Raw genomic sequence first — 23,591 nt, 5'->3', positions numbered from 1 at the left:
CAAATGGGAACTTCAATGAAGGGGGCAAATGGGGAGGTGATAACAAGTAGTGGTGATGTGAAAAGGAGACGGAGTGAGTATTTTGAAGGTTTGTTGAATGTGTTTGATGATAGAGTGGTAGATATAGGGTGTTTTGGTCGAGGTGGTGTGCAAAGTGAGAGGGTTAAGGAAAATGATTTGGTAAACAGAGAAGAGCTAGTAAAAGCTTTGCGGAAGATGAAAGCCGGCATGGCAGCACGTTTGGATGGTATTGCAGTGGAATTTATTAAAAAAAGGGGGTGACTTTATTATTGACTGGTTGGTAAGGTTATTTAATGTATGTATGATTCATGGTGAGGTGCCTGAGGATTGGCGGAATGCTTGCATAGTGCCATTGTACAAAGGCAAAGGGAATAAGAGCGAGTGCTCAAATTACAGAGGTATAAGTTTGTCGAGCATTCCTGGTAAATTATATGGGAGGGTATTGATTGAGAGGGTGAAGGCATGTAAAGAGCATCAGATTGGGGAAGAGCAGTGTGGTTTCAGAAGTGGTAGAGGATGTGTGGATCAGGTGTTTGCTTTGAAGAATGTATGCGAGAAATACTTAGAAAAGCAAATGGATTTGTATGTAGCATTTATGGATCTGGAAAAGGCATATGATAGAGTTGATAGAGATGCTCTGTGGAAGGTACTAAGAATATATGGTGTGGGAGGCTATATGTGTCAGAGGTGGAGGGAACGAGGAGAAGTGGGAGACCAAATTGGAGGTGGAAAGATGGAGTGAAAAAGATTTTGAGTGATCGGGGCCTGAACTTGCAGGAGGGTGAAAGGCGTGCAAGGAATAGAGTGAATTCGTCTGTTTCCTTGCGCTACCTTGCTAACGCGGGAGACAGCGAAAAAGCAAAATAATAAATATATACATATTTTTATTTTTTATTTTCCTTTGTCGCTGTCTTCCGCGCCTGCGAGGTAGCACAAGGAAACAGACGAAAGAAATGGCCCAACCCACCCCCACACACATGCACACACACACACGTCCACGCACGCAAACATATACACCCACACATCCCAACGTACACACATATACACACACACAGACACACACATATACACATATGCACACAATTCACACTGTCTGCCCCTACTCACCCCCATCGCCACCCCGCCACACACGGAATAACATCCCCCTCCCCCCTCATGTGCGCGAGGCAGCGCCAGGAAAGGACAACAAAGGCCACATTCGCTCACACTCAGTCTCCAGCTGTCATGCAATAATGCCCGAAACCACAGCTCCCTTTCCACATCCAGGCCCCACAGAACTTACCATGGTTTACCCCAGACGCTTCACATGCCCTAATTCAATCCATTGACAGCACTTCGACCCCGGTATACCACATCGTTCCAATTCACTATTCCTTGCACGCCTTTCACCCTTCTGCAAGTTCAGGCCCCGATCACTCAAAATCTTTTTCACTCCATCTTTCCACCTCCAATTTGGTCTCCCACTTCTCGTCGTTCCCTCCACCTCTGACACATATATCCTCTTGGTCAATCTTTCCTCACTCATTCTCTCCATGTGACCAAACCATTTCAAAACACCCTCTTCTGCTCACTCAACCACACTTTTTTTTTTCCACACATCTCTCTTACCCTTACATTACTTACTCGATCAAACCACCTCACACCACATATTGTCCTCAAACGTCTCATTTCCAGCACATCCACCCTTCTGCGCACAACTCTATCCATAGCCCACGCCTCGCAACCTTACAACATTGTTGGAACCACTATTCCTTCAAACATACCCATTTTTGCTTTCCGAGATAATGTTCTCGACTTCCAAACATTCTTCAAGGCTCCCAGAATTTTCGCCCCCTCCCCACCCTATGATTCACTTCCCCTTCCATGGTTCCATCCGCTGCCAGATCCACTCCCAGATATCTAAAACACTTTACTTCCTCCAGTTTTTCTCCATTCAAACTTACCTCCTAATTTACTTGACCCTCAACCCTACTGTACCTAATAACCTTACTCTTATTCACATTTACTCTTAACTTTCTTCTTTCACACACTTTACCAAACTCAGTCACCAGCTTCTGCAGTTTCTCACATGAATCAGCCACCAGCGCTGCATCATCAGCGAACAACAACTGACTCACTTCCCAAGCTCTCTCATCCCCAACAGACTGCATACTTGCCCCTCTTTCCAAAACTCTTGCATTCACCTCCCCAACAACCCCATCCATAAACAAATTAAACAACCATGGAGACGTCACACACCCCTGCCGCAAACCTACATTCACTGAGAACCAATCACTTTCCTCTCTTCCTCCACGTACACATGCCTTACATCCTCGATAAAAACTTTTCACTCCTTCTGACAACTTGCCTCCCACACCATATATTCTTAATACCTTCCACAGAGCATCTCAATCAACTCTCTCATATGCCTTCTCCAGATCCATAAATGCTACATACAAATCCATTTGCTTTTCTAAGTATTTCTCACATACATTCTTCAAAGCAAACACCTGATCCACACATCCTTTACCACTTCTGAAACCACACTGCTCTTCCCCAATCTGATGCTCTGTACATGCCTTCACCCTCTCAATCAATACCCTCCCATATAATTTACCAGGAATACTCAACAAACTTATACCTCTGTAATTTGAGCACTCACTCATCCCCTTTGCCTTTGTACAATGGCACTATGCAAAATTCCGCCAATCCTCAGGCACCTCACCATGAATCATACATACATTAAATAACCTTACCAACCAGTCAACAATACAGTCACCCCCTTTTTTAATAAATTCCACTGCAATACCATCCAAACCTGCTGCCTTGCCGGCTTTCATCTTCCGCAAAGCTTTTACTACCTCTTCTCTTTTTACCAAATCATTTTCCCTAACCCTCTCACTTTGCACACCACCTCGACCAAAACACCCTATATCTGCCACTCTATCATATATATATATATATATATATATATATATATATATATATATATATATATATATATATATATATATATATATATATCCCTGGGGACAGGGGAGAGAAAGAATACTTCCCAAGTATTCCCTGCGTGGACCAACTGCCGATGATACAGCATTTGTGGCTGACTCGAGTGAGAAACGGCAGAAGATGGCTACTGAGTGTGGAAAAGTGTGTGAAAAGAGAAAGTTGAGAGTAAATGTGAACAAGAGCAAGGTTATTAGGTTCAGCACGGTTGAGGGACAAGTTAGTTGGGATGTCAGTTTGAATGGAGAAAACTTGGAGAAAGTGAAGTGTTTTAGATATCTGGAAGTGGACTTAGCAGCAAATGGAACCATGGAAGTGGAAGTGAGCCATAGGGTTGGGGAGGAGTCGAAGGTTCTGGGAGTGATGAAGAATGTGTAGAAAGAGGACGTTATCTTAGAGAGCGAAAATGGGTATGTTTGAAGGAGTAGTTCCAACAGTATTGTATGATTGCTAGGAATGGGCTATACATAGGTTTGTACGGAGGAGGGTGAATGTGTTAGAAATTAAATGTTTGACAAATAAAAGAGTTTGGTTGAGAGAGCAGAAGAGGGTGTGTTGAAATATTTTGGACATATGGAAAGAATGAGTGAGGAAAGGTTGACATAGCGAGTATATGTGTCAGAGGTGGAGGGAACAAGGAGAAACGGGAGACCAAATTGGAGGTGGAAGGATGGAGTGAAAAAGATTTTGAGCGATCGGGGCCTGAACATGCAGGAGGGTGAGAGACGTGCAAGGAATAGAGTGAAGTGGAACGATGTGGTGTACCGGGGTCGACGTGCTGTCAGTTGACATGTGAAACGTCTGGGGAAACCATGGAAAGGTCTGTGGGGCCTGGATGTGGTGAGGATGTTGTGGTTTAGGTGCATTACACAGGACAGCTAGAGAGTGAGTGTGAACGAATGTGGTAGTTCCTCTTCAGTAGGAGTTCAGGTGATTTTTTTTTTGAAACTTTACAATAAACAACATGTTTCACGGAGGCAATTCGCCTCATCTGGTGTTAACAGTTCATAATGTTTCAAATCCCATCACCAGTACACAGGATTGTGCAACGTGTTTTTGCCATGCCAGAGTGGAAACTGTCCTGGTCGTTAAAGTAGGGGGTACCTTGTGGTTAAAGGAGATTATGCGAGTGTAGTTGGCCTGGCCTGGGTAGCGAGATGCGTGTTCACCTACTCTCCTTATGTTATCTCGTTTTGATTATTCCTTCTTTATGATACGGTTGATAATAGGATGTGCCCTGTAGTTATCTGTCTGAGGTTGTAAAACGCCTTGTCGGAGTCTGTTGTTTACATTATATATGTTCTAAAGAATTTCATGCTCAGTTTTCCCGAATGGAATTAGTTTCTCCTCACAGAAGGAACTAGGTATTAGGGTGCGCGGATCATGGTGAGGTGCCTGAGGACTGGCGGAATGCATGTATAGTGTCACTGTATAAAGGCAAGGGGATAAAGGTGAGTGTTCAAACTAAAAGATGTGTAGCTTTGTTAAGTATACTTGTTAAGTTGTATGGGAGAGTATTGATTCACATGGTGAAGGCATCTGCAGAACATAAGACTGGCAAGGAAGAATGTCGTTTCAGAAATGGTAGAGGAAGTATGGATCAGGTATTTGCTTTAAAGAATGTGTCTGAGAAATACTTAGAAAAACCGATGGTATTGTATGTGGCATTTATGGATATGGAGAAAGCATATGACAAGATTGATAGAGATGCTTTGTGGAGGTTTGAAGAACATACGGTGTGGGACGAAAGCTGCTCGAGGAAGTGAAGAGTTTTTATTAAGGATATCAAGCTTGTGTACGAGTAGGAAGAGAAGAAAATGAATGGTTCCCAGTGAAGGTCAATCTGCGGCAGGGGATGTGTGATGTCACCGTGGTATTCAATTTGTTTATAGTTGGGATGATGAGGGAAGTGAATGCGAGGATCTTGTAGCGAGGGGTGAGTATGTAGTGTGTGAAGGATGAGAGGATCTTGGGAGTGAATCATTATTGTTTGCTGATGATACAACACTGGTAGCTGATTGGAGTGAGAAACTGCAGAAGTTAGTGACTGAGTATGGAAAAGAGTGTGAAAAGAGAAAGTTGAGAGTAAATGTGAATAGAAGCAAAGATATTTGGTTTATGTTAGGGACAGGTCTGTTGGGGTGTGAGTTTGAATGGAGAAAGGTTATAGGAAGGGGAGTGTTTTAGGTGGACATGACAAAGAATAGAATTATGGTAGCGGAAGTGAGATAGTTTACTGGAGGGGACGAAGGTTCTGGGAGCGCTAAAGGTGTGGAAAGAGAAAAAAAATGGGTATGTCAGGAGGAATAGCAGATCCAACAATATGATATGGATGCGAGGCATGGGCTATAGATGAGGCTGTGCGGAGGATGGTGGATAGAGTGAAATAAGATGTCTATTGTCATATTGCATACATGATACGAGATGAAATTCTTTATGGCCAGAAGCTCAATTCAAGGTCACAAAGTATAAGAATTATATAATAGAAATGATAGAATATCCTATAAAAGTACCACATAAACTATCACATAGTCATCTATTGCACTCAGAAGCTACGTATATCACAAAGGAGTTACCACAGCGTCTTCGGATGGTTAATGGTTTTTGGTACAAATGATTTCCTGAATGTATCGGTGCGCTGTGTAGGCAGAGACAGTCTTCTTCCTAACCTTAAAAATATTGATGTATAGGATGACGGGTTGTATCTTGTATGATCTTCACCACCTGCTTCATTGCACATTGTTGATACAGCATATTTAATGTTTTAGTGTTGGCACCCAATTTCCTAGATTTCATAACAATTTTCTCAAGTTTTTTATCCTTATTGTTTAGCTTGCCATACCAGGCGGTAATTGAAAACATAAGATTGATTATAGGGTTGACCTTTAGAAAGGATTAATCATTGCGTTAAAATGCTGGAAATGAAATGATTCAGGACAACATGTGGTTTGATCGAGTAAGTAATGAAAAGGTAAGAGAGATATGTGGTAATAAAATGAGTGTGGTTAAGAGAGCAGAGGAGGTTTGGACATATGGAGAGAATGAGTGAGGAAATGTTGACAAAAAAGATATATGTATCAGTTGTGGAGGGAACAAGGATAACGCGGAGACCCAATTGGAGATGGAAGGATGGAGCGGAAAGATGTTGAACGGTTGGGGCCTGACATGCAGGAGGGTGAAAGGCTTTCACGGAATAGAGTGAACTGGAACGATGTGGTATACTGGGGTCGACGTGCTGTCAGTGGACTGAACCAGGGCGGGTAAAGTGTCCAGAGTAAACCATGGGAAGGTCTGTGGGGCCTAATATCCATTCTATCCAGCAACTCCTGGATGAGAATGAACATCTGGGTTGACTGTGGACTGACTGCCACAACCAGGATTCTAACCTATGCGCTGGACCCTGGGCCGCCCGTGAATGCGTCACGGTCAGTAAAGCTTACCGCTGTACCCCAGAGGTTCATGAATGATGTTAGTGTAATCAAATCGTACGATATGTGTAAACTGGCTTGTAAGAACAAGATACTCATAATGCCTATGGGTACATGTATCCAGTACGTACTAAAGATAAAGTTACAACACCAGAATTTTTAAGACTTATCATTGTCATAAACGCGGTGCAAGAAATATAAAACTCCACAACAATGTGAGAACAACTAAATCAGAGGAGTAGTGACACAGAAAGTAACCAGGTGTGCTTAGTATGGCTCAGGCTTGGGGTCAGAGTTATTCCTGATCTGCGAACACATCCTGTCAGAGAAACTTGTATCATACCTGAATATGTTTATGGATAGTGGTAGGTGAAGCTGGGGCATAGCTGAAGGATGTCAGTCTCTGATTACAATGTAATAGCGTATCAATCATAAGAGTTTGTGCTCAAGAGGGAATTTGGGATAACACGGAACCTAGTCTACCATTGTAACACCATAGTAAGGGAAGATTGAAAGAGGAAAATTATTTGTTGGTTAATAACAAAATTGGTTTTGTTAGATACTTAGGATACATTGGTTCATCACGAGTCACGTCATCCCACATGAATAAGCACACGGATCTACCAGGAAAGGTTCAACTTGGTGCAACAAAATATGTATCTGAAATATCGGAGATGAGTCACAGCGAAGAAAAATACCATCCGTTGATTTTCCTGTGAGGAAAGACATTGAAACAATGGTCGAGGTTCTCAGTGAGTCTGAAAAGATGAATATTGATCAGCTTCGCAAATTACAATAACATAGTTACGAGACAGCACACTAAGAAACTAAACGAGAGATTCGCTGGAAGTATTTGAAGTAATTTTTCCCTCGTAAAAATGTGGTGATTGAATGGAACAAATTTAGTGAAGAGTTAGTGAATGTTGTGAATATTCAGATAAATCATGAGTTGTATGACAGCATGAGATGATAAAGGCTTGTGTGGCCCCTTGAGTGTACAGCTGCCTCACTCTACTGTTTAAATGATTCATTGCAAATTAAAGAAGATAAGATAAACTTTACTAAGTCTGTAAAGATGATGTTACATAATGCTGCTTGAAACTTTGTATTTTTGATGTATGATTATGTCCATGAACAGTTTTTGTTTTATGGTAAACATCTTAAGGATCTTATATAAGTGATAACTATACCATTATGAATTGTTAAGAAAGTCATAATTGGTGTTGTCTTATAATGATGAAAACTTTGTTATGCATATAAACCTTAAGCACATGTTCAATAACGGGATACTGGACTCGCTGTAGTTCTTATACACCTTAGCGTTCACATCTTACACGCGTCGGTGTTCACATCTTGAACATAACTATCTCTTTTATCTTTAGAAAATAACTTATCATGTCCATAAGTGGTAACGTCCTGTATTATGATCCAGGGTAACTGTAACTTTGACTCACCATTTTGGCTGACGGAGTGTGACTACACCCAGAGTACAGATGACGACACACAGTGGATTCAAGGCATCTCCTCTGGCGACCCCACAACTGGCCCACCACACGACCACACCCTCGGCTCTACTGGTTAATACTAATTTATGTCCAGTCCACAGCAATAATCAATGTCCAGTCCACAGCAATGATTAATGTCTAGTCCAGAGCAAGAATTAATGTCCAGTCCACAGCAATAATCAATGTCCAGTCCACAGCAATGATTAATGTCCAGTCCACAGCAAGAATTATTGTCCAGTCCACAGCAATAAAAACGTTTTACCTTATGGCACATCAGACGGTAACCGATAGTTTGGTTCCCTATCTTCCCTGAGCACACTAGTGGCCCGTAATTGTCGTACAATTGTCTGTGTTGTTACCGTCATGCATCTGGTCATGTTCCTCGCAAAACGTTGCAGCAGGCAATCTGTGCGTGTCATCAACAACAAATAAGCTGTTATCATGAAGTGTATTAGTTTCTTATTATCTTACCTTATGTTAAATGTACTTTGTTTGTCCTGTTAACATGCCGAACATTTCATTATGTATTTTGCAAGATGCTTCCCTTTCCACTATGTATCATATATCGACTTCAACAATAAATCATCTCTTCTGTCTTAATTAGTGATGTCTTGTTAGTGGTGTCTCACAAAATCAAGTCTCTGGTTTCTCTCTACTAAGTGGTGAGCTTCTCAGTCTATTTGTCCAACCATCCGCCCAGTTACTTTCCGCTTGATAACTACAAAATTAAGCGTCCTGTTTATTACAATTTATCATTAAGATACCTTGGAATACAACGAAGGACGACCAAATGATCAAAGGTAAAGGTCACTGCTTCACATTCCTTTCATTTTGGAGATGGTTTCGTTTCTATAGAGTATTGCAGGTTCAGTAGGCTGGATTTTATTGACATTTACCATGTTTTCCCTTGAAACAAGAAAGGCTCCTACTGATTTTGAGATGAAAAAGCCAAATGTCAATGTCGATGGCACATTCATCGATGATCTTACTGGTAGACGATAAGTTCATTTCTAGATCAGGATCAGATGATCTGAGCCAGGGAAGAAAACCTTTCGCTTGGCTCCTGTTTTAAGATGATCTTGACTTTGTGACTCATTACCAAGAGTCATCATCTACGGCTGAGTGTCCCACCCTCATAGGTGTTTGATCTTTTTGCAGGAAAATACTTGTATGTGTCAAGCACAACTGGTGAGCCAGGTAAGCTGGCAACCCTGAAGATAAACAATCTTTACCCAGCCTCAGTGGGCATCTGTTACGTTCGTTTCTGGTTGTACATGCATGCAGACCTCACCTTAGTTGCTCCCAGTGTTGATGTAGGAGCCCTCAGACTTTACCTGCAGAGTAAGCTTGATTCTGTTTTGACGCTACCAATCACAGTGGTGACGTTTTATACATATATTTGTGTTTATGATTTGTCACATTGTTTGCTCAAAACTCTGATGATGTTTGTGTTGTCATTTCTCTTGATTACTTACTACTGTTGCTCTACAGCGAAAGCTGCTCAACGACAGTTGTTGATATCTATCACTGGGAATCATGCGTCATCGTGGCTGGAAAAGGTGGTACCAATCAACATGGACACATCATTTTTCGTCCTTATTGAAGCTGAGACTGGATCATCTACGCACACCTACATTGCAATAGATGACGTATCTTTCACTCCTGTAAGTTTAATATGCAACGATTCTTATCACCTTGCAACAATAAGAAATACTCTCAATGGTTTACAAGCAGAAATATACTACGATATGCATATATATATACATCTTTCATGAATCATATTTAATTTTGTTTACAGATTTCATTCTTTGTTACATGTTTCAGGAATGTGAGACAGGTGTTGGGCCCCCACCAGTCAATGGCACATGTGATCCTAATGAGTTACCGTGTAAGTCAGGACAGTGTATACCTGAAGCCTTCTTCTGTGACTGTTTTGTCGACTGCAGTGATGGCTCCGATGAAATGAGCTGCAGTGAGTAATCTATCAGATATCATTTTGAAAACACATAATGTCGTTATATCATCTGCCAAACGATATCTTCCTTAACGTTTTAGTGTTGGTTATTGTGAAGTGATGTGAGTTGTGATTTTAGGGATTATTGCCGTATATTACTTGTGTACTTAATTCGCACAGTATCTCATTATTTTTCAGCCACTGTTCTCATGTTTCGTATCAAATAATTCTACGTCTCTACCCAATTCATGGATGGATGGAAACGGGCATATAATGTTGATAATGTTCCTACGTCAACATAGCCAAATATACAGAAGCGTCTTATCTTAAACATTTTCACATATTCTCCAAACGTTAGTTTCCACGTAGTAGCATTGCTTTACCATTCAGCAACTTGATGGGAATTGTGAAGATTGTATCCTTGCTTGGACCTAAGCTATGCTTCAGAAGAGCCACTTAACACGTTATGAACTTTCCGTATATACGACTCATATATGAGTTTGCTTGCAGATCACCGTCGTTCCTAGATACGACGGACTGTCTCAACCTTGACCAGAGTACATGTATCATCAGTTCACAGTTTTATAAACCAAGATCCAGGATGATGTCTCTTAGTAAACTACCTGTAGGTTGCAAACATCACCATCGGGACTACTACACAATCAAACATATCCCTCACTGTCCTCACAGCCAATGACCTATTTTTCTACGCACTCTTCAGTGCGTCCAGGACCACTATCCCCTCGCCCTACCCATGGCTCACTTCAGATCCCACGTTCCCATTGGCTGCCGTGTTGACTCCCAGTTATCTAAAACATTCCGCTTCTGCCAGGTTCTATTCATTTAAACTAACATTCTAGGTAATCTGCTTCTTTTCATTAGAAAACCCAATAATAGGAATAGTAAGTCTGCCTCTAAGAAACTGGGTGTCCGCTTTAAATGTCGAAACTTCTGAACAGTTGCGCCGTTTATATAAGGGATTGATTCGTCCTTGTATGGGGTACTGCTCTCACATTTGGGGCGGCTCTAGCTCTGTATCGTTACTTGACAGAGTTGAGTCGAAAGTGGTCCGCCTTTTAAACTGTCCCAGGTTAACGTTCAAACTTGAACCCCTTGCCCTACGCCGCAACGTGGTTCACTTTCCCTCTTCTATATGTATTACTTCGGTTTTTCCTCCCGAGAGCTGGCTGCTTGTATGCCCTCACCACTAGCTAGACCACGCAATACTCAGCCGGCTGTTACGTTACATGATTATGGTGTGGCCATCAGCAACTCAAGGGTAGGCCGTTCTGATACCAACTTATTTCCCTACACGTCGAAGCTGTGGGACTCTCTGCCTCCTCATGTCTTTCCCAGTAATTATGACCTGCCGCACATTTTTAAACAGGTTTTTCACTCTCTCAAAAATTCGTAAATACTTTCACTTAACTTTACTTTTTCCTTTTCATAATTCTCTATTTCCATTAGGGTCCGGCCTTGATGTGGACTTTTGTCCATGACTGAGGCCTTCAACATGAAAAAAAGCTTCTGAAGTTTTTCACACGAGTTTTCCACCAGTACCGTGTCATCAGCAAACAGTAACTAACTCAACTCCCAGTCGTACCCACCCACTACAGACAGCAGACCTGCCACCCTTTCCAAGACCCTGTTATTAATCTCCCTTCACTGCCCAATCCATATATATATATATATATATATATATATATATATATATATATATATATATATATATATATATTTTTTTTTTTTTCTTTTTTTTTTTTTGCTTTGTCGCTGTCTCCCGCGTTTGCGAGGTAGCGCAAGGAAACAGAAGAAAGAAATGGCCCAACCCACCCCCATACACATGTATATACATACGTCCACACACGCAAATATAATACCTACACAGCTTTCCATGGTTTACCCCAGACGCTTCACATGCCTTGATTCAATCCACTGACAGCTCGTCAACCCCGGTATACCACATCGCTCCAATTCACTCTATTCCTTGCCCTCCTTTCACCCTCCTGCATGTTCAGGCCCCGATCACACAAAATCTTTTTCAATCCATCTTTCCACCTCCAATTTGGTCTCCCTCTTCTCCTCGTTCCCTCCACCTCCGACACATACATCCTCTTGGTCAATCTTTCCTCACTCATTCTCTCCATGTGCCCAAACCATTTCAAAACACCCTCTTCTGCTCTCTCAACCACGCTCTTTTTATATCCACACATCTCTCTTACCCTTACGTTACTTACTCGATCAAACCACATCACACCACACATTGTCCTCAAACATCTCATTTCCAGCACATCCATCCTTCTGCGCACAACTCTATCCATAGCCCACGCCTCGCAACCATACAACATTGTTGGAACCACTATTCCTTCAAACATACCCATTTTTGCTTTCCGAGATAATGTTCTCGACTTCCACACATTCTTCAAGGCTCCCAGAATTTTCGCCCCCTCCCCCACCCTATGATCCACTTCCGCTTCCATGGTTCCATCCGCTGCCAGATCCACTCCCAGATATCTAAAACACTTCACTTCCTCCAGTTTTTCTCCATTCAAACTCACCTCCCAATTGACTTGACCCTCAACCCTACTGTACCTAATAACCTTGCTCTTATTCACATTTACTCTTAACTTTCTTCTTTCACACACTTTACCAAACTCAGTCACCAGCTTCTGCAGTTTCTCACATGAATCAGCCACCAGCGCTGTATCATCAGCGAACAACAACTGACTCACTTCCCAAGCTCTCTCATCCCTAACATATATATATATATATATATATATATATATATATATATATATATATATATATATATATATATATATATATATATATATTGGAAAGGATCACAATTTTGCGCGTGATCAAGATATTCCTATGAGTCCACGGGGAAAATGAAATACGAAAAGTTCCCAAGTGCACTTTCATGTAATAATCACATAATCAGGGGAGATACAAGAGACGAATATAACAGTCAGTTGATATACATCGAAGAGACGAAGCTAGGACGCCAAATGGTGTCCTAGCTTCGTCTCTTCAATGTATATCAACTGACTGTTATATTCCTCTCTTGTATCTCCCCTGATGATATGATTATTGTATGAAAGTGCACTTGGGAACTTTTCGTGTTTCATTTTCCCCATGGACTCATAGGAATATATATATATATATATATATATATTTTTTTTTTTTTTTTTTTTACTTTGTCGCTGTCTCCCGCGTTTGCGAGGTAGCGCAAGGAAACAGACGAAAGAAATGGCCCAACCCCCCATACACATGTATATACATACGTCCACACACGCAAATATACATACCTACACAGCTTTCCATGGTTTACCCCAGACGCTTCACATGCCTTGATTCAATCCACTGACAGCACGTCAACCCCGGTATACCACATCGCTCCAATCCACTCTATTCCTTGCCCTCCTTTCACCCTCCTGCATGTTCAGGCCCCGATCACACAAAATCTTTTTCACTCCATCTTTCCACCTCCAATTTGGTCTCCCTCTTCTCCTTGCTCCCTCCACCTCCGACACATATATCCTCTTGGTCAATATTTCCTCACTCATCCTCTCCATGTGCCCAAACCACTTCAAAACACCCTCTTCTGCTCTCTCAACCACGCTCTCTTTATTTCCACACATCTCTCTTACCCTTACGTTACTCACTCGATCAAACCACCTCACACCACACATTGTCCTCAAACATCTCATTTCCAGCACATCCATCCTCCTGCGCACAACTCTATCCATAGCCCACGCCTCGCAACCATACAACATTGTTGGAACCACTATTCCTTCAAACATACCCATTTTTGCTTTCCGAGATAATGTTCTCGACTTCCACACATTCTTCAAGGCCCCCAGAATTTTCGCCCCCTCCCCCACCCTATGATCCACTTCCGCTTCCATGGTTCCATCCGCTGCCAAATCCACTCTAAGATATCTAAAAAAACTTCACTTCCTCCAGTTTTTCTCCATTCAAACTTACCTCCCAATTGACTTGACCCTCAACCCTACTGTACCTAATAACCTTACTCTTATTCACATTTACTCTCAACTTTCTTCTTTCACACACTTCACCAAACTCAGTCACCAGCTTCTGCAGTTTCACACATGAATCAGCCACCAGCGCTGTATCATCAGCGAACAACAACTGACTCACTTCCCAGGCTCTCTCATCCACAACAGACTGCATACTTGCCCCTCTTTCCAAAACCCTTGCATTTACCTCCCTAACAACCCCATCCATAAACAAATTAAACAACCATGGAGACATCACACACCCCTGCCGCAAACCTACATTCACTGAGAACCAATCACTTTCCTCTCTTCCTACACGTACATATGCCTTACATCCTCGATAAAAAAAATTTTCACTGCTTCTAACAACTTGCCTCCCACACCATATGTTCTTAATACCTTCCACAGAGCATCTCTATCAACTCTACCATATGCCTTCTCCAGATCCATAAATGCTACATACAAATCCATTTGCTTTTCTAAGTATTTCTCACATTCTTCAAAGCAAAACACCTGATCCACACATCCTCTACCACTTCTGGAACCACACTGCTCTTCCCCAATTTGATGCTCTGTACATGCCTTCACCCTCTCAATCAATACCCTCCCATATAATTTACCAGGAATACTCGACAAACTTATACCTCTGTAATTTGAGCACTCACTCTTATCCCCTTTGCCTTTGTACAATGGCACTATGCAAGCATTCCCCCAATCTTCAGGCACTTCACCATGAATCATACATACATTAAAGAACCTTACCAACCAGTCAACAATACAGTAACCCCCATTTTTAATAAATTCCACTGCAATAACCTCCAAACCTGCTGCCTTGCCGGCTTTCATCTTCCGCAAAGCTTTTACTACCTCTACTCTGTTTACAAAATTATTTTCCTTAACCCTCTCACTTTGCACACCACCTCGACCAAAACACGCTATATCTGCCACTCTATCATCAAACACATTCAACAAACCTTCAAAATACTCACTCCATCTCCTTCTCACATCACCAATACTTGTTATCACCTCCCGATTAGCCCCTTCACTGAAGTTCCCATTTGTTCCCTTGTCTTACGCACTTTCCTTACCTCCTTCCAAAACATCTTCTTATTCTCCCTAAAATTTAATGATACTCTCTCACCCCAACTCTCATTTGCCCTCTTTTTCACCTCTTGCACCTTTCTCTTGACCTCCTGCCTCTTTCTTTTATACATCTCTCACTCATTTGCATTATTTCCCTCCAAAAATCGTCCAAATGCCTCTTTCTTCTCTTTCACTAATAATCTTACTTCTTCATCCCACCACTCACTACCCTTTCTAATCTGCCCACCTCCCACGCGTCTCATGCCACAAGCATCTTTTGCGCAAGCCATCACTGCTTCCCTAAATACATCCCATTCCTCCCCCACTCCCCTTACCTCCTTTGTTCTCACCTTTTTCCATTCTGTATTCAGTCTCTCCTGGTACTGCCTCACACAAGTCTCCTTCCCAAGCTCACTTACTCTCACCACTCTCTTCACCCCAACATTCTCTCTTCTTTTCTGAAAACCCCTACAAATCTTCACCTTTGCCTCCACAAGATTATGATCAGACATCCCTCCAGTTGCACCTCTCAGCACATTAACATCCAAAAGTCTCTCTTTCGCGCGCCTATCAATTAACACGAAATCCAATAACGATCTCTGGCCATCTTTCCTACTTACATACGTATACTTATGTATGTCTCCCTTTTTAAACCAGGTATTCCCAATCACCAGTCCTTTTTCAGCACATAAATCTACAAGCTCTTCACCATTTCCATTTACAACACTGAACATCCCATGTATACCAATTATTCCCTCAACTGCCACATTACTCACCTTTGCATTCAAATCACCCATCACTATAACCCGGTCTCGTGCATCAAAACCACTAACACACTCATTCAGCTGCTTCCAAAACACTTGCCTCTCATGATCTTTCTTCTCATGCCCAGGTGCATATGCACCAATAATCACCCATCTCTCTCCATCAACTTTCAGTTTTACCCATATCAATCTAGAGTTTACTTTCTTACACTCTATCACATACTTCCACAACTCCTGTTTCAGGAGTTGTGCTACTCCTTCCCTTGCTCTTGTCCTCTCACTAATCCCTGACTTTACTCCCAAGACATTCCCAAACCACTCTTCCCCTTTACCCTTGAGCTTCGTTTCACTCAGAGCCAAAACATCCAGGTTCCTTTCCTCAAACATACTACCTGTCTCTCCTTTTTTCTCATCTTGGTTACATCCACACACATTTAGACACCCCGATCTGAGCCTTCGAGGAGGATAAGCACTCCCCGCGTGACTGCTTCTTCTGTTTCCCCTTTTAGAACGTTAAAATGCAAGGAGGGGAGGGTTTCTATCCCCCCCGCTCATGTCCGCTTTAGTCACCTTCTACGACACGTGAGGAATGCGTGGGAAGTATTCTTTCTCCCCTCTCCCCAGAGATGATGTATATTTTTTTTTCTTTTTTTTTTTTGCTTTGTCGCTGTCTCCCCCGTTTGCGAGGTAGCGCAAGGAAACAGACGAAAGAAATGGCCCAACCCACCCCCATACACATGTATATACATACACGTCGACACACGCAAATATACATACCTACACAGCTTTCCATGGTTTACCCCAGACGCTTCTCATGCCCTGATTCAATCCACTGACAGCACGTCAACCCCGGTATACCACATCGATCCAATTCACTCTATTCCTTGCCCTCCTTTCACCCTCCTGCATGTTCAGGCCCCGATCACACAAAATCTTTTTCACTCCATCTTTCCACCTCCAATTTGGTCTCCCACTTCTCCTCGTTCCCTCCACCTCCTACACATATATCCTCTTGGTCAATCTTTCTTCACTCATTCTCTCCATGTGCCCAAACCATTTCAAAAACACCCTCTTCTGCTCTCTCAACCACGCTCTTTTTATTTCCACACATCTCTCTTACCCTTACGTTACTTACTCGATCAAACCACCTCACACCACACATTGTCCTCAAACATCTCATTTCCAGCCCATCCAACCTCCTGCGCATAACTCTATCCATAGCCCACGCCTCGCAACATACAAAATTGTTGGAACCACTATTCCTTCAAACATACCCATTTTTGCTTTCCGAGATAATGTTCTCGACTTCCACACATTCTTCAAGGCTCCCAGGATTTTCGCCCCCTCCCCCACCCTATGATCCACTTCCGCTTCCATGGTTCCATCCGCCTTCAGATCCACTCCCAGATATCTAAAACACTTTACTTCCTCCAGTTTTTCTCCATTCAAACTTACCTCCCAATTGACTTGACCCTCAACCCTACTGTACCTAATAACCTTGCTCTTATTCACATTTACTCTTAACTTTCTTCTTTCACACACTTTACCAAACTCAGTCACCAGCTTCTGCAGTTTCTCACATGAATCAGCCACCAGCGCTGTATCATCAGCGAACAACAACTGACTCACTTCCCAAGCTCTCTCATCCACAACAGACTTCATACTTGCCCCTCTTTCCAAAACTCTTGCATTCACCTCCCTAACAACCCCATCCATAAACCCCATCCATATATATATATATATATATATATATATATATATATATATATATATATATATATATATATTATTATTTTTATTATACTTTGTCGCTGTCTCCCGCGTTTGCGAGGTAGCGCAAGGAAACAGACGAAAGAAATGGCCCAACCCCCCCCCCATACACATGTATATACATACGTCCACACACGCAAATATACATACCTACACAGCTTTCCATGGTTTACCCCAGACGCTTCACATGCCTTGATTCAATCCACTGACAGCACGTCAACCCCGGTATACCACATCGCTCCAATTCACTCTATTCCTTGCCCTCCTTTCACCCTCCTGCATGTTCAGGCCCCGATCACACAAAATCTTTTTCACTCCATCTTTCCACCTCCAATTTGGTCTCCCTCTTCTCCTCCTTCCCTCCACCTCCGACACATATATCCTCTTGGTCAATCTTTCCTCACTCATTCTCTCCATGTGACCAAACCATTTCAAAACACCCTCTTCTGCTCTCTCAACCACGCTCTTTTTATTTCCACACATCTCTCTTACCCTTACGTTACTTACTCGATCAAACCACCTCACACCACACATTGTCCTCAAACATCTCATTTCCAGCACATCCATCCTCCTGCGCACAACTCTATCCATAGCCCACGCCTCGCAACCATACAACATTGTTGGAACCACTATTCCTTCAAACATACCCATTTTTGCTTTCCGAGATAATGTTCTCGACTTCCACACATTCTTCAAGGCCCCCAGAATTTTCGCCCCCTCCCCCACCCTATGATCCACTTCCGCTTCCATGGTTCCATCCGCTGCCAGATCCACTCCCAGATATCTAAAACACTTCACTTCCTCCAGTTTTTCTCCATTCAAACTCACCTCCCAATTGACTTGACCCTCAACCCTACTGTACCTAATAACCTTGCTCTTATTCACATTTACTCTTAACTTTCTTCTTCCACACACTTTACCAAACTCAGTCACCAGCTTCTGCAGTTTCTCACTTGAATCAGCCACCAGCGCTGTATCATCAGCGAACAACAACTGACTCACTTCCCAAGCTCTCTCATCCACAACAGACTTCATACTTGCCCCTCTTTCCAAAACTCTTGCATTTACCTCCCTAACAACCCCATCCATAAACAAATTAAACAACCATGGAGACATCACACACCCCTGCCGCAAACCTACATTCACTGAGAACCAATCACTTTCCTCTCTTCCTACACGTACACATGCCTTACATCCTCGATAAAAACTTTTCACTGCTTCTAACAACTTTCCTCCCACACCATATATTCTTAATACCTTCCACAGAGCATCTCTATCAACTCTATCATATGCCTTCTCCAGATCCATAAATGCTACATACAAATCCATTTGATTTTCTAAGTATTTCTCACATACATTCTTCAAAGCAAACACCTGATCCACACATCCTCTACCACTTCTGAAACCACACTGCTCTTCCCCAATCTGATGCTCTGTACATGCCTTCACCCTCTCAATCAATACCCTCCCATATAATTTACCAGGAATACTCAAGAAACTTATACCTCTGTAATTTGAGCACTCACTCTTATCCCCTTTGCCTTTGTACAATGGCACTATGCACGCATTCCGCCAATCCTCAGGCACCTCACCATGAGTCATACATACATTAAATAACCTTACCAACCAGTCAACAATACATATATATATATGCATATATATATATATATATATATATATATATATATATATATATATATATATATATATATATATATATAAAGTGATATGATTGTTTGATAGTGGAGGATGATTTCCAGAAAGGAGAGCTTATCTCTTAAATCATGTAAGTAAATGCTGGAAATTACAGAGTAGTGAATACATTTTCACAACATTACACTCATTAACTTTCATGAAACGTCTCGTCGTCTGTAAACAGCAGCTACTTACGAGCACTTGCACTTATGAAGATATTTTTCCCAAAGGCAGAGCTAGAGCGTAACACACGCCAGAGAAATATTCAAGGTTACAAAAAATATGTTTGTGAACTGAATAACAGCAACTTATACATGAGTGAGTCAGAAAGAAAAGACAGCTACATGGACTAAAGGAGTGATGCTTGACAGCCAGTGAAGTGCTGGCTTACTGTGAAATCGCCAGCAATCCTCCCGATCCCCAGGTGGGTAATGTGGCTGTCTGCCACCCGCCACGGGCGGAGCGCCTCAGTGTACTGTCCTCAGCAGTACTAACTCTGATAATGAAGTCTCATGTTTTTCCCAGAGGAAGAGGTGGAAAAGTTAGAGTTCTTTTAAATGTGGAGTGGAGAGTATATTGGAGTGGAGAGTGTGGTAGAGTGATGTGTGTGGTGGAGTGGAGAGTGTGGTAGAGTGGAGAGTGTGGTAGCGTGGAGAGTGTGGTAGAGTGGTGAGTGTGATGGAGTGGAGAGTGTGGTAGAGTGGAGAGTGTGGTAGAGTGGAGAGTGTGGTTGAGTGGAGAGTGTGGTGGAGTGGAGAGTGTGGTAGAGTGGAGAGTGTGGTGGAGTGGAGAGCGTGGTGGAGTGGTGAGTTTGGTAGAATGGTGAGTGTGGTGGAGTGAAGAGTGTGGTGGAGTGGTGAGTGTGCATCATGCCATGTTATATTTTCTCTCCTCAGGCACAACCTGTTCAACTGTGATGACAAGGTCGACTACAACCACAACCCTACGCCCCACAACCACAACAAGGAACCCCTGTCCCTGTAATGCTGCAGAGTTTTCGTGTATGGATGATCGTTGTACCTGTATACCATCACTCCTACTATGTGATGGAATCTCAGATTGTCCTAATGGTGGTGACGAGGCAAAATGTCCAGGTATGATCTACAACCTCACGACTGCCATACTGAAGTATGTCAGATGGTAACACATTCTTGTGCTCATATGTGTCTCAATACAAAGTGTAATAATACATTTGTGATTTCATGACTAGGAATATAATGCACTAGAACTTTTCTCTAAGATTATCATGTCAACCAGCATTTATGACAGACTTCATTCATCATACAGTATAAAGAAAAGATATTCCTGAAATGATATAGTCTGTTGAGATTTTTTTCAGCAATATTTTTCTTAACACTGTTTGATCAACGTATACGATTACTTGTCTTCCTCCACCCATCATACCAATGTTTTAGTTCATGCAAGTGGAAAATATTGCATCTACCATTTTGCCTGGGGATAGGGGAGAAAGAATACTTCCCACGCATTCCTCACGTGTCGTGGAAGGCGACTAAAGGGGACGGGAGCGGGGGCCAGAAACCCTCCCCTCCTTGTATTTTAACTTTCTAAAAGGGGAAACAGGAGTCACGCGGGGAGTGCTCATCCTCCTCGAAGGCTCAGATTGGGGTGTCTAAATGTGTGTGGATGTAACCAAGATGAGAAAAAAGGAGAGATAGGTAGTATGTTTGAGGAAAAGAACCTGGATGTTTTGGCTCTGAGTGAAACGAGGCTCAAGGGTAAAGGGGAAGAGTGGTTTGGGAATGTCTTGGGAGTAAAGTCAGGGGCTAGTGAGAGACAAGAGCAAGGGAAGGAGTAGCACAACTCCTGAAACAGGAGTTGTGGGAGTATGTGATAGAGTGTAAGAAAGTAAATTCTAGATTGATATGGGTAAAACTGAAAGTTGATGGAGAGAGATGGGTGATTATTGGTGCATATGCACCTGGGCATGAGAAGAAAGATCATGAGAGGCAAATGTTTTGGGAGCAGCTGAATGAGTGTGTTAGTGGTTTTGATGCACGAGACCGGGTTATAGTGATGGGTGATTTGAATGCAAAGGTGAGTAATGTGGCAGTTGAGGGAATAATTGATATACATGGGATGTTCAGTGTTTTAAATGGAAATGGTGAAGAGCTTGTAGATTTATGTTCTGAAAAAGGACTGGTGATTGGGAATACCTGGTTTAAAAAGAGAGATATACATAAGTATACGTATGTAAGTAGGAGAGATGGCCAGAGAGCGTTATTCCATTACGTGTTAATTGATAGGCGCGCGAAAGAGAGACTTTTGGATGTTAATGTACTGAGAGGTGCAACTGGAGGGATGTCTGATCATTATCTCGTGGAGGCGAAGGTGAAGATTTGTAGGGGTTTTCAGAAAAGAAAAGAGAATGTTGGGATGAAGAGAGTGGTGAGAGTAAGTGAGCTTGGGAAGGAGATTTGTGTGAGGAAGCACCAGGAGAGACTGAGTACAGAATGGAAAAAGGTGAGAACAAAGGAGGTAAGGGGAGTGGGGGAGGAATGGGATGTATTTAGGGAAGCAGTGATGGCTTGCGCAAAAGATGCTTGTGGCATGAGAAGCGTGGGAGATGGGTTGATTAGAAAGGGTAGTGACTGGTGGGATGAAGGAGTAAGATTATTAGTGAAAGAGAAGAGAGAGGCATTTGGACGATTTTTGCAGGGAAAAAATGCAAATGAGTGAGAGATGTATAAAAGAAAGAGGCAGGAGGTCAAGAGAAAGGTGCAAGAGGTGAAAAAGAGGGCAAATGAGAGTTGGGGTGAGAGAGTATCATTAGATTTTAGGGAGAATAAAAAGATGTTTTGGAAGGAGGTAAATAAAGTGCGTAAGACAAGGGAGCAAATGGGAACTTCAGTGAAGGGGGCTAATGGGGAGGTGATAACAAGTAGTGGTGATGTGAGAAGGAGGTGGAGTGAGTATTTTGAAGGTTTGTTGAATGTGTTTGATGATAGAGTGGCAGATATAGGGTGTTTTGGTCGAGGTGGTGTGCAAAGTGAGAGGGTTAGGGAAAATGATTTGGTAAACAGAGAAGTGGTAGTAAAAGCTTTACGGAAGATGAAAGCCGGCAAGGCAGCAGGTTTGGATGGTATTGCAGTGGAATTTATTAAAAAAAGGGTTGACTGTATTGTTGACTGGTTGGTAAGGTTATCTAATGTATGTATGACTCATGGTGAGGTGCCTGAGGATTGGCGGAATGCGTGCATAGTGCCATTGTACAAAGGCAAAGGGGATAAGAGTGAGTGCTCAAATTACAGAGGTATAAGTTTCTTGAGTATTCCTGGTAAATTATATAGGAGGGTATTGATTGAGAGGGTGAAGGCATGTACAGAGCATCAGATTGGGGAAGAGCAGTGTGGTTTCAGAAGTGGTAGAGGATGTGTGGATCAGGTGTTTGCTTTGAAGAATGTATGTGAGAAATACTTAGAAGAGCAAATGGATTTGTATGTAGCGCTTATGGATCTGGAGAAGGCATATGATAGAGTTGACAGAGATGCTCCGTGGAAGGTATTAAGAACATATGGTGTGGGAGGCAAGTTGTTAGAAGCAGTGAAAAGTTTTTATCGAGGATGTAAGACATATGTACGTGTAGGAAGAGAGGAAAGTGATTGGTTCTCAGTGAATGTAGGTTTGCGGCAGGGGTGTGTGATGTCTCCATGGTTGTTTAATTTGTTTATGGATGGGGTTGTTAGGGAGGTGAATGCAAGAGTTTTGGAAAGAGGGGCAAGTATGCAGTCTGTTGTGGATGAGAGAGCTTGGGAAGTGAGTCAGTTGTTGTTCGCTGATGATACAGCGCTGGTGGCTGATTCATGTGAGAAACTGCAGAAGCTGGTGACTGAGTTTGGTAAAGTGTGTGAAAGAAGAAAGTTAAGAGTAAATGTGAATAAGAGCAAGGTTATTAGGTACAGTAGGGTTGAGGGTCAAGGCAATTGGGAGGTAAGTTTGAATGGAGAAAAACTGGAGGAAGTAAAGTGTTTTAGATATCTGGGAGTGGATCTGGCAGCGGATGTAACCAATGGAAACGGAAGTAAATCATAGGGTGGGGGAGGGGGCGAAAATTCTGGGAGCCTTGAAGAATGTTTGAAAGTCGAGAACATTATCTCGGAAAGCAAAAATGGCTATGCTTGAAGGAATAGTGGTTCCAACAATGTTGTATGGTTGCGAGGCGTGGGCTATGGATAGAGTTGTGCGTAGGAAGGTGGATGTGCTGAAAATGAAATCTTTGAGGACAATATGTGGTGTGAGGTGGTTTGATCGAGTAAGCAATGTAAGGGTAAGAGATATGTGAGGAAATAAAAAGAGCGTGGTTGAGAGAGCAGAAGAGGGTGTTTTGAAATGGTTTGGTCACATGG

At 42.4% G+C, this 23,591-nt stretch overlaps 1 protein-coding gene across 1 annotated transcript in view; it reads left to right on the top strand.

Annotated features, from left to right (window-relative positions):
- Window positions 1-23,591, top strand: part of LOC139750148 (MAM and LDL-receptor class A domain-containing protein 1-like) — a 308,596-nt gene that overhangs the window by 265,549 nt on the left and 19,456 nt on the right. Inside the window, 5 exon segments of the mRNA XM_071664474.1 lie at window positions 7,867-8,011; window positions 9,098-9,280; window positions 9,431-9,603; window positions 9,764-9,911; window positions 20,124-20,321. Coding sequence (XP_071520575.1) covers window positions 7,867-8,011; window positions 9,098-9,280; window positions 9,431-9,603; window positions 9,764-9,911; window positions 20,124-20,321 — 847 coding nt within the window.

Source organism: Panulirus ornatus, chromosome 9 (genome assembly GCF_036320965.1).
Source record: "Panulirus ornatus isolate Po-2019 chromosome 9, ASM3632096v1, whole genome shotgun sequence".
Classification (NCBI taxonomy): Eukaryota; Metazoa; Arthropoda; class Malacostraca; order Decapoda; family Palinuridae; genus Panulirus; species Panulirus ornatus.
The sequence above is the reverse complement of the archived record's forward strand: the minus strand, read 5'-3'. Positions and strand labels throughout refer to the sequence as shown.